The sequence below is a fragment of the Condylura cristata genome, unplaced genomic scaffold (assembly GCF_000260355.1).
Source record: "Condylura cristata isolate star-nosed mole 26May11 unplaced genomic scaffold, ConCri1.0 scaffold00017, whole genome shotgun sequence".
In the NCBI taxonomy this organism is placed as follows: Eukaryota; Metazoa; Chordata; class Mammalia; order Eulipotyphla; family Talpidae; genus Condylura; species Condylura cristata.
The window spans coordinates 38,367,507-38,380,203 of record NW_004567118.1 but is presented as its reverse complement, the minus strand read 5'-3'; the positions used below and the strand labels follow the sequence as shown (position 1 = coordinate 38,380,203).

The window sequence follows — 12,697 nt, the reverse complement described above, 5'->3', positions numbered from 1 at the left end:
CACCAGAGGGGAGGCTGAGGTGTGCATTGTTCTCAAACCCACTTGCTGTGAGCTATTCTTACACAAGGCCTCACAGGAGGCTGGTGGTTACAGAACAACTTAGAAAAATGCTGATGCAAAACACCACCTTGTGTCAAGTCTTCTGAGAAGTGCCAGACCTCTTTTATGGCAGAAGTGTTCCTATATAAAGTAAATACTTTATTCTTGGTAGTAATTATTTCAACATATAAACTGTTTTACTCCTAATATGATTTGGTTATAAAAGAAATGCTGAGACAACCGACTGATTTCTGAAAGCTGGGAAAAGAGGGAGTTATGTCCAACCTGCAGGAATACATCCTGCAATGCCCCATTTACCTGTCCTGAGTCAGTGTGTCCTAGCAAAGCTTACATGTTTCACATTTCTGATTACAGAAAAACACTTTTCTGAATAAAAGTATAAGGGATACTACTAGCAAGTAGCACAGTGTTGCAAGTTCAGACATGGGCATTTCTCGTAGGTCCATCAGGAAGATTGTCTGAGCTGCTGGCATTCTCTGTACATTCTCATAGTGATGGCTGGTTGTAAAGGTTTTGCCTATTGGAAACTTAGACCTTAAAGAGAGAAATAAAATTAACTCTTGCAAAAGACAATTTTTAAGGTAAAAGAAAAATGTACAAGCAAATCTCAGTAATTCCAATCATGAGCTTAAATCACTGCGGATCAACAGTCCATGTGCGAGCATACTACGTTAGCGGGCTTTCCTGAAAGAAACTGCTTACTGACTTTTCCAGTCCACTTTCTTCAGAGCAGAGGTGAGGTTTTTCCAAGACCAAAGTGGGCAGTGGACTCTTCAGGTGTTGAGCCACTGTACTTTCGTTTGTTCCTTGGGGAACTTTTTTGCATGTTGAAGCCTTCCCTGTGTGCTTGAGCCCTCTTCCACCAGGTTCGGGGAGTTTTGACAATTATACACATCCATGTAAACCCCAACTCTGGCAGGACAGAGGACAGTTCCATCAGCCTAGAAAGCTCCCCTGCATCCCTTCCCAGCCAAGCTCCACCACACCAGCAGTGACCACCATTCCCACTTCTTTCACCTTTGATGAGTTGTGTTATTCCTTGACCTTCATTTAAAAAGAAATCATATACATATACAGCTTTTAGTCTGCTTTAAAATGAAGTTGTTAGTCTTATTTAGAACCACTTTTGATAGCTTTTTCTTTGTAGCTATTTGCAAAAAGAGCAGCAACTTCTTTAGCACATTTCCAATTTTATGATGATTCATTTAAACTTTTATATTGGCTAAATTAATTGGAGGTAGATTAGGGAAGTTCTAGTCAGTAGTTTAATAAGTAAAAGCAACCTCTTTTGCCAAACAGCTTCAACTGTGAGCTTAAAAACACAATATGCTACTACTTTAGCAAGTGTACTTTTTCATAACAAGCCTCCATAGTCTAAAAATTGCAAGTCACCTTCCCTTAAAATTTTGAATTTTTGCGCACAATATTAATGATAAGGGACTGATCACAAAGACCTAAAGGAGCTGTCAAAACTCAAGAAACAATGTAAACAACTCAGTCCAAAACTGGATAGAAGGTCTAAAAAGAAAATTCTCTAAAGAGGAAATGCAAATGGCCAACAGACATAGGAAAAAAATTTTTACATCACTGGTAATCAGGGAAATGCAAATCAAAACCACAATGAGAAACTACCTTACACCAGTGAGAATAGCAACAACAAATGTTGGCGAGGATGTGGGAAAAAGAGAACACTCCTACACTGTTAGTGGGAATGCAAACTGATCCAGCCACTATGGAAAACAGTGTGGAGGCTCCTCATATTGCTAAAAATGGAGCTTCCATATGACCCAGCAATTCCACGCTTGGGCCTTTACCCAAAAGACACAAAAACATTAATTCAAAAGAGCACCTGTCAGTTTTATGTTTATTGCAGCACAATTCACAATAGGTAAGCTGTGGAAACAACCCAGTTGACTGGATCAAGAAGATGTGATATATGTATACAATGGAATATTATTCAGCAATCAAAAAGTATAAACTCATGCTATTTGCAGCAACATGGATGGAGTTGGAAGGGATCATGCTCAGTAAAGTTAGCCAGAAAGAAATACTGGATGGTCTCACTTATAGGAGGATTGTAGGGGACCCAAATAAGGGATGGGGGAATAGAATTAAAACAAAATAAAAATCATAATCAGCAGGCAACTATAATCCAGAGACATTCTTCAGAGGTGGAAGGGAAGAAAATGGTTTAAAACAGATGGGAAGAGCACAAGGGACTATGGTGATGGTACATGGGTAAACTGGTGGTGGGAACTCCTAGGGGATCATTCATGAGTGGATAAAGCATTCATTGTATGAAAATGAAGAATGATGTAAAAAAATAAATAAAATTTTTTAAAAATTGAAAACTTTCCAACTATTAAATGAAGGTGTTTGCCCTTTTCGCAGAGAGATGTAGACAGTAACTCAGCTTCATAGTAAAAAGAAACAAGCTAAGCATAGTGGTAACTTAATTGTTTCAGTACTAATATATCAGCTAATGGTCTTCCCTTCCTTTGCAAATAGAGAACAGTGATATCCCCAGTGTCTTACACTAGCAGAAACAAACCAAAAGCTGACCTCATATTCTCAAGAATCCTGGTACCCTTTAGTTTCAGTGTTAGTATTTTATTTCATTATTAATTCTACCTTATCCTTAATACTGATTCTACAACTGTGTAACAGAAGTTTGGAGGAAAAAATGGTCATCTTCCACTACATAAATTTGGAAGAGGATTTATAATGGAATGAGTGCTTCAGTATTATCTTGAAGTACACACAAGTACAGAGGGAAAGGAGGGCGTGGAAGGTCATAAACACGAGGAACATGAGGAAGTGTATAGAACAGGATCAGACATCTTGAAGAAATAAAGTGAAATCATGGCAGATAGGATAACCCTTGAAAGTTAAGTAAAGGGGGACTCCTTGGTAGTCTAGGAGTTAAGTCTTCGCACTATCACCACTGTGGCCTGAGTTCGATCCCCAGCCAGGAAGGTGACCCACATGGCACAGCAGACCTCTCCTGTCTCACCCACTCCTCCCTCAGCAGTCTACCTCAGTCAGTCTGCCCATTCTGTTCCCCACTCTGTCTCTGGTGAATCCTCTCCCCCCCTGCACCTCTGGCTTACACCTCAGTTCTTTTATGCAAAAGACAAAAAAAAAGTATCAAGTTTAGGAATCACAGGCTCCGTGTGGCAGACCTTGGCAATGCCCTGTTTTACTAGCCAAAGCACTGTCCAGCAACACCCACCTAGATCCACCAAGCTGCTTCGGCCTGAGTCCTGCCCTGAGTCCTGTGGGGCCCCACTGCCCGCCCTGTGGCCCATTCTCTTGTGGCAGTCAGAACAGTGCGACAGGTCTTTATGTTTTCAGCATAGAAAGGCACTATACATCTTTGAACCTAGAGATTTAGTGGTATACTATCATTATATTTTAGGAGATCTAGTCTAAAATATACCTGGCCAACACATTAGGAAGAGGCAGAATGATTGTTCACATGGGTAGGTTACATCTTTTTCTTACAAATAATGAAGTCGTTGAAATATAATTCATGCCGTTCACCATTTTCAAGTACATAATTCAGTAGTTTTAAGTGGATTCACAGTTGTGTATCCATCACCACAGGTAATTTTTTAACAGTTCATTAGCCCAAAGAGAAACTCCACTCCCCTTTGTTTTACCTCCCCAACTTATCCACCTCCCCCAGGTCTCCTCAGCCACTGCTTTGTCTGTAGATATGCCTGTTCTGGACATTTCATACAGATGGAACCAAACACTATCCTTTTTGTCTTTCTTCTTGGCAAAATGTTTGAAGGTCTGTCATTGTCATTGTATAGATCTGTATGTGATACTTTGTATTACCAAGTTATATTCCTTTGTGTGAATATATCACACTTTATTATCTACTCAAAAGTTTGCGGAAATTTGGGTCACAACTGCTTTTTTGCTACTCTACTGTGGCTATAAACATTTGGACACAAGTTTTTGTATGCTGTGTTTTTGTTTTTTGCTTTTTTGCTACTCTACTGTGGCTATAAACATTTGGACACAAGTTTTTGTATGCTGTGTTTTTGTTTTTGGGGGTTTTTTTGTATGCTGTGTTTTTTATAAGGTGTTTCAGACTGGAATTTTGAGGTCATATGGTAATTCTTTGTAATCATTTAAGAACTTCAAGACTGTTTCCAGAGTGGCCACATCACTTTATACCAGTTGTGACAATATTCTCCACATCTTGACTAACATCTGTTTCTCTCTGTCTCTCTCACACATCATCCTAGTAGTCGTGAAGTATTATCTTGTGGTTCTGATTTACATTTCCCTGATGGCAAATGATGTCTACCATCTTTGCATGTGTTTATTGGCAATTTGTACATATTCTCTGGAGAAATGTCTGCTTGCTTACTTCACCTATTTAAATGGAGTTTTGTCTTTTTATTATTGAATGATATATTCTAGGTACTGGGTAATCTAGTGTACATTATATATGTTACTTTATGTAATATATTCTAAATAAAGTCCCTTTACCAATAATATAATTTGCAAAACTTTTCTGTGAGTTGCCTTTTCATTTTCTTTATAGTGTCTGGGTTACATTCTTTTAGTTCTTTAATTCTTCTGTGTTTTTCTGATTTTCCCTGTTGAATTGTGAAAGTTAGTAGATTCTACAAATCTGGGAACTGCTGCTCTTTCTTTAGATCTCTATTATATCCAGCAGTGGCTTGTGATTTAAATAAAACAAATCATGGTACACATTTATTAAAGACTGTCTCCACAGCTGGCCAGCTCTGTCCCTGTATGTTTTTCTGGCAGATAGTTTGATGTCATTCTTGATGAGACATTATGGCTTACTGATTGGTTTTCTTACAGGTGAATCGATTCAGTAAGGTAGAAGACCGAGCAATTTTTGTCACTGATCGTCACCTATATAAAATGGACCCCACTAAACAGTACAAGGTGATGAAGACTATCCCACTATACAATGTAAGTATTCTGTTTCTCTCTAAGTAAATGTCTTTGTGGTCTCTTAATCCTGCTGTTTGTGGACCACTTCTGGTGGATGGAATGGCTGCTAGAACCTTTGGGGCCATGGGTTCCTAAAATTTTATGCCAATCTTAAGTTTTGTATAGACATACAGATTTCTATAAGAAGGATCGAAGCAATGAAAAGATTCAAGTAGACATTTTTTAAGTGTAAGAACCATACCTTCTGCCTTTCTCTATACCTCATCCTATTCACTGCCTAATTATGGTAATATGTAATAAGTTTATTTCTTTTCTCAAGGTTTATTTTTGTATGGAAATTGAATCAGCTAGAAAATAGTAGAGAACTACTTTGTGAAACCATTACCTCTTTTTTTTAAATGCACCTGTATGCTGCTTCTAGATGTCCTTTATGCCAGTGTATTTTTATGTACCTATAATTGTTGGTTATATATATATCTGATCTAAATCTACTCAGTTGTTTACTATTCCCATAGGATTTTCCATTTGGTTATTTATCATTTCTCATTTGAAATATGAAATTTGGTGGGTACTTCTTTGAATATCCATATGAAAGTTAAATTTTTTTTCTCCTGTTTTACAAGGAGAAAAATCAGGAGTGGTTGTGAGGTTCGAAGAAGGGTAGCTATTCCTGGCTTTGCTCAATGATGTAGAACATTGCAGGCTATTACCCTGATTATGGTTGAGCTCTGTCTCTACTATACACTCCGACCAGCACACATGCACATGTACACCTTTCTCCCTTTCAATAGAAAGGTTAATAGATTGCAGCTGAGAAGAAAATGATATTCTAGACATCCTTTATTTGTGTATAGTCTTCTTGACAAAAACTTATAATCTTTCCTATCAATCTCAATTTAAGCTTACCAAGCCAGCAATCTTAAAATCAGAGTAGAAGAAAGATAAGGAAGAAAATCTAATCTTGTCAGTCTAGGGAAGCATGAAACCAAACAAAAATAAAATGTGATGTGTATTTTATTTCTTAGGAGATCAATGAGGCACATGATATAAATTCAATAGTTAAACAAGTCTTTGAACTGAATTTCCTTTTCCCAAGCAGTATTCCTTTTTCACGTTGGTTGGTGTATATTTATAGTTGTCCTTCATCATCATCATCATCACTGTCATCAGTAATATATGTCATAAAAATTAGCAATGTTTATCAGCTGTAGTAAAGGTCACGCTGTGTTAAGAGGATAGACACGTTGTTGCAGATGTAATGAATGCTCTGCCTGTGCCCCCGTGTACACCCATCCAAGCTCACTAGCATGACTTCAACAGTTAATGCCCTTTCCTTGTCAAAAGACTATCCTTCAGGTTGCCTCATCCTACCCTTCCCTTATACACACACAGCTAGAAATGCACAGCCACCCAGTGACTAAAGCGTGTGAGCTTATGAACACTTCAGTTATAGTTCTCATTGGCCAGGATTATTCTAGGGTGTGTTTTACACCATTTCCCGGAGCTTCTCTGCAGGACTGGCCTAACAGTGGGCCCTTCTGTCTGCCTTCCCTCCCTCGCTACCTCCGCCAATCCCTTACCAGTGTCTCTGTGCCTCCCAGGTCAGCTCTGTGCTCTTCAGTCTTGGCCTTTAGCTCTGCTTCTGGGAGGAGCTAACTTTGGAGAAGTAGCTACCTCTTACAGGAGGGAATAACTGCATCTGTGAAAATGTTTATTATGTCTGTAGCAAATATAACAAAATACTGTTTATATGACAGGGACATGAGCATTTGTTATGGTATTCTTTATATTTTTTAGATAGTTAAGATATTTTGAAATTAAAGACAAAGTATAAGACAAGGAACCAAATTACATTAATGATAGTGCCAGAGGGATAAAGGAGAATTATTTTGCCTTTAATCATGTTGAGATTTGGATGCTGGTGAAAGTATTTCATAGATAATTGAAAGTCTGTTATAAAGGGAGAAGGAATTAAGCATTTAAGGTTAAAGAGCGGATCCATGTTTAATTGAAGATTGAAATTATGAGTCTAGAGGGACAGAGGAAGAAGATTGTTCAAGAATGCCCATGGTTAAGTAGTGGAAAAAGGAGAATCACTGAAGGCAATGGAGTAAACAGGAAATCTCTCCTCTTTATGGCATTTTCTCATCTCTCCTTTAATGTGCTAAATGAGCTCTAATTTCCACTTCAGTTCCATAAGCTTATGAATTATTCTAAGAAAGGAACTTTGAGAATATTATGTTTCAGAATCAAATTGAAAGTTTTCAGAAACCAGAATAATCACTAAAAATAACATCTGAAGAGTCTCACTCTTACTCCTCCCATCCTGTGTCTCTACTTTTCACTTCTCCTGCGTAGGTTCCTTTCCTAGAACCTAGTTAGACTTTCCTGGCTTCCCTGAGCTAATTGACCACATACCTTCAGTAATGTTCATTTTGTTCTGAAGCGGGATGCGCCTGGTAGCAAGAGAGGACTCTCACAAACCAGGAAATGCTGCCGTGCTGGCCTCGGGCCGCTCTCTGGGACAGTGCTCCCTGCGTCCTCCCTGCAACAGGAGCGCTTCAGCAGGATCCCTGCCATGTTCACAGTTTCTATTTCTCTTTGTGTGGCTTCTTAACTAACAGCTACCTAGTGTGCCAGCCTGGGCCAGCATAGGCTTAGGTGTGAGTCAGCCAACCCAAGAGAGATTTATCTTCAATAATATATTGAACTCAGTGTCTCAGATGAGGCCTCACCATAGCAACCAATTCTGCTTGATCCAAAGTGGTACTGCACTGTCTTGTCAAGCTCTTGCAAATCTTTGCACATTCTTTCCTTACTTGTCCTAGTGTTGAACAAACAATTGCTACAACTCATTTAGGGCATCATTGATCTCGTCCCTCTACATTGTTTTTACTATTGTGCTTACGCCCAAGTCACATTTGGACCTTGGTCATCTTAGACACGGTCACAGAGCTTGCTGAGTGTTGAGATGAACAGTTATGTTTTTCTAACGGCAAAGGAGCAATCAGACAGAAATGTTTCAGATAGGCCAAGCTCGTTAGGCATCCCTGGGTTCTTGGACTCTGTCCACCTATCTATTCCAATCACCAGGGTCCCAGTCTTTGTCAAACAGGACTAACACTGTGCCATGTATGTACTGTCAATAATCTATGATACATGTGTGTTCTGTAGGGGGAAAGATCACAAACTTTATTTCTTGAGAGTTATTTCTTGTGAGACAATCTTTGTTTCATATATACATATATAAGATTTTGAAATCTACACAAAGCTATTATCCTGCAATCAACTTCTACTCTGGCATTGTCCCTCAATTATTTTGTTGTTGTTGTTAATACATTATGTGTCTTCCCTGTTAAACCTAGAGCCACCACTTGGCTGCCTAAGGAGATACAGGAAAAGGGCAGAGGAGATGGGAGAAAACTAGGGAAGGTGGAGACGACCCCTTCACATGGCAAAGAAGATGAGAAAGATGAGGCTAAAGGCCCATGGCACTGAAGGGGCAAAGCCCAGAATGGCAAAGGGGAAGAGCAGTTGCTTCAGAAAAGGGTTCCTGGCATAACCAATGAGGAGGCTCCCAAACACAGTGGATGCCACCCCAGGGCCTGTTCCCTAGCTGTGGCAGCTCCAGCCCCGTGAACGTGAGTGCTGTGCCCATCCATGTCCTTTGAAGTGGCCCTGAGTGGGAAGCGGCAGCTCAGAATTGGTGAGTTCAGTGGCTGTGGGGCTGCCCAGCACCAACTCTGGCACTCCGGCTCAATGATCTGCTCAGCAGCTGAGAGGTGCTCCTGGCCAGGGAGGGGCAGAGACGACCTGAAAAAGCCGGGCACCCATTTCAGAGAGTTGCTCCCAGTGCAGAAGAGACAATGGGCTCTAAATTTTTTTAAATATAAGAATTCATCTGTTGTTTTGTTCTGGCCAGCTTTTTATCTTTAAAAAAAAAAAAAAGAAAACCACAGAATTTTTAAAAAATCAAGTTAAAACTTAAAAGAATGAAAAGAACAAATTGAAGATAACCATTCTTTCTTAGTGATCTTCCACATCTCATCCTTTGCTCCATCATCCACTCTCACCGTCTTCCTAACAAGTGTAACAATATTAGTCACTTGAGTCCTGGTGCTGTTTCTCTTTGAAGATGAATTTTTGAACTAGAACGTCTTTTCTGAACTAGAATGTAGTATATTTGCTGTTGTATTAGAATAGTGATATTCAGACTTCTTGAGGCTTGGGTGATTTCAGTAAAACTGGTATCATTGGGTTCACAGAGCTTTTGAAAATGTTACTGATGAGTGGCACAGACCTTCGCCCACCCTTTATGTCTAGGGAAATATTTTAACTTTCAGATATTTTAACTTGGAGAAAAAAAACTATTCTTCAGGGTCTACAACTTAATGATATTTTAACTTGGAAAGAAAACTATTCTTCAGGGTCTACAACTTAATGAATTATCACAGAAGTCTGTGACATCCCCAAAGTCAAGATGTAGGCCATTAAGAGGATGCTCTCTCCTTTCACCCTCCCTACAGAAGGCCGTTCTGTGCTTCCTCGCTCTTCCTTTTCAGAGGTTGAATGTTGCTTGTTTTGAATTTAATATAGATTAAATCACACACTACATATTCTCTCTTGTTTGACTTCCTTCAGTATTATATCTGTGAGATGTATCCCTTTTACCTACCTTTTATTTCCTATAACTCTGGTTGTTCATTTTCATTGTTGTGCGTTATTTCCTTGTGGAAACATATTTGTTCACATATGGACAGATGGATTTTTGAGATTATTTTGTCATTATGGTGCATGTCTTCTATTGTGTGTGCACACTTTCAGTGGACAGATACCCAGGAGTGAAATTGCTGTTCAACTGTAGTCGGTAATTGCAGTTTTACAAAGCAGCTTGCCATTTACACCCCCACCAACAATCTAAGAAAGTTTCTGTTGATCCAATTTCCATAGTCTTTCAGATTTCAGCTATTACTGTAGTTTGTGGTGATATACTTTGTGCAGTGGTGATTAAAGTATATAATAGGTTGGTTTCAAAAACTTAAATGTTGCAAAATGACTACCACAGTAGCATTTGCTAACACCTCCATCATGTCACATAATTACCATTTCCTTTTCATGGTGAGAACATTTAAGATCTACTCCCTTAGCAGCTTTCAGTAATAATACAGTTTCACCAGCTATATTATAATCACCATACTGTACATTAGGTTTCCAAAAAAATTCTTCTCATATTAAGAAGTAAGTGTGTTTTAACCATCATTTCCCCATTTCCCCTACCCAAGGACCTGATAAACACCATTTTGCTCTCTTTGTGAGTTTAGGTTTTTTAAATTTCACATAAAAGTGAGACCATACAGTCTTTGCCTTTCTCTGAATTATTCCATTTTGCATAATACCCTTAGAGTTCATCCAAGTTGTTGCAAATGATAGGATTTCCCTTTTTATGGTTAAATAACATTGCATTGTGTGTATGTACTTATGTATGTGTGTATATTTATGGATCTGAAATAGTGCATATTACATACATGTGTACAGTGGCATATTGTATGTGGAGAGGGAAGAGGAGGACACCCATTTCTAGTTCTTTTTACATTCTGTCAATAAATATGTTACCATTTGGCAGTTATGTGTTTTAATAGTGTCTTTGAATATTTTTCATGTTAAGGTAGTTCCAGTTTATCAATTTTCTCCTTTAAAGTTGATGTTATGTTATTTTTAAGAAATCTTTCCCTACCTCAAGGTCATGAAGATGTTCTCTTTTGGCCTATTCTATAGACTTTATTACTTTTCCTTTTACTTTGACATCTACAATCTACCTAGAATTGATGCTTATGTACATGTGAAGCCATGGGCTTTCATTTCCACCCCAAGCAGATAAAACAGTTGACTTAAATTCCATTCCTGAAAAGACCATCTGTTTCCACATTGCTTGTCACTCTTACGTTTGTCTTAAGTATGTCCACATACCTTTCTGCTTTCTCTGCTCAACTCTAGTGGTCTGTTTGCTACCCTTGTGCCAATTATTGTCCTAGTTGCTGTTGGACAGATTTTATTTTTAAGATGTATTTATTTATGCATACAGAACTGGGATACAGGCCAGAGGTGCAGGGGCAATGAGACAGATCGGGGAGCAGAACAGGCCAATTGACGAAGGACACTGCTGAGGGGAGCAGTGGGCGGGTCAGGAGAGGTCTGCCCCGCCATGTGGATCTCCTCCGGGGCAAGGATCGAACTTGTGCGGAAGTGGCTTTAGCTTCTCAGTGCTGGGCTTTAACCCGCTGTACCACCAGGGAGGGCCCTGGACAAATTTTTAAAAGCTAAAATTACAGTAAATCCCTTCTTCCTTCAGTTTCACCTCCCTCCAAACATAATGTTCTCAGCTACGTCCATATCAAGGAAATGAGAGCTGGGGAAGGGATGGCTAAAAAGAAACCTATTAGAAGGCTTACCCAGTTTTCTTTATCAAAAAGTCAAGACCCCTGGCCCTCCCTGGTGGCGCAGCGGGTTAAAGCGCAGCACTGAGAATCTGAAGCCACTTCCGCATGAGTTCGATTCCCGCCTGCCCCGGAGGAGAACACATGGCGAGCCAGACCTCTCCTGACCCGCCCGCTGCTCCCCTCAGCAGTGTACTTCATCGATCTGCCTGTTCTGCTCCTCACTCTGTCTCTGGTGAAGCCTCTCGCCACCCCTGAGCCTCTGGCCTGTACCCCAGTTCTGTACGCACAAATAAATAAATAAATCTTTAAAAAAAAATAGTCAAGACCCTTTAGGAGTCAGAGGTCCAGAAGTAATAGAGTGTACACCTGCCCCGCCAGTCCTGGCCATGCCTAAGCCCATGTGCCAGGGCTCTGGATTCACCAAGAAAAGCTCAAGTCTGTAATACAGGCAATTCATGTAAAATGTCCTGATTAAAGTCAGGAACTAATTTTAAGATGCTCTGCAAGCCAAACACAGCACCTCTGTAGGTTATGTGTTATCTCAAGCCACCCAGTTTGCTGCTTCTACTTGAAAAGATCTTCACTTGTCATTTGTTGCTCTAAATGAGCTGTAAATATCCTCCTTGGCCTCTTCTATGTCAAACATTAAAAATTCTAAAATCTAATGATGCTTTATGCTAGCTTTTATGTAGTAGAAATAGACACTAACCATGTCTCACATTAAAAGCTAGAACTGGGTACAAGCGTTAGAAGAAAACTAGCAAAGAAGGAAAGGAATAAGGAAATCTTCAACATAGGGGCCCCTTTCTCTCTTGAGAACTATCTACCTCCTCAGAATCCACTGCTATTTCTATCCCTCTGATTTTTTTAATCATAAAAATTTTCAAACATATAAAAGAATAGGACAGGGACTTACTCACACGCCTCCCCTTGGATCAGTAAGCATGGATTTGCTCTACTTCCCAGCTGTCTCTCCCTGCCGCCTTGCCACTGAAATGCTTCCTTCTCCTTCATAATCTCAGTACCATTTTCATAACTAATAATTAATATTTCCATAGTATCATCTAATAGTAAATCCAGATGTCCCCACTTGTTCAAAGAATATCTTTTACACCTTTTTTTTTTTTAAGCAGGATCCTACTTAGGTTCATGTTTTGATTTTAAAGGTCACACTTCTTTCAGTCCAGGTACCTCTCCACACACATATCCTTTTTTTGTCTGATACTGGCTTTTTTTTTTTTTTTAAGATTTATTTA

General features: G+C 39.4%; 1 protein-coding gene across 1 annotated transcript in view; it reads left to right on the top strand.

Annotated features, from left to right (window-relative positions):
- MYO1D (myosin ID) overlaps positions 1 to 12,697 on the top strand; it is a 307,276-nt gene that overhangs the window by 180,191 nt on the left and 114,388 nt on the right. The window contains exon 20 of the mRNA XM_004684893.2: positions 4,909 to 5,022. Coding sequence (XP_004684950.1) covers positions 4,909 to 5,022 — 114 coding nt within the window. The remainder of the gene's footprint in view (positions 1 to 4,908; positions 5,023 to 12,697) is intronic.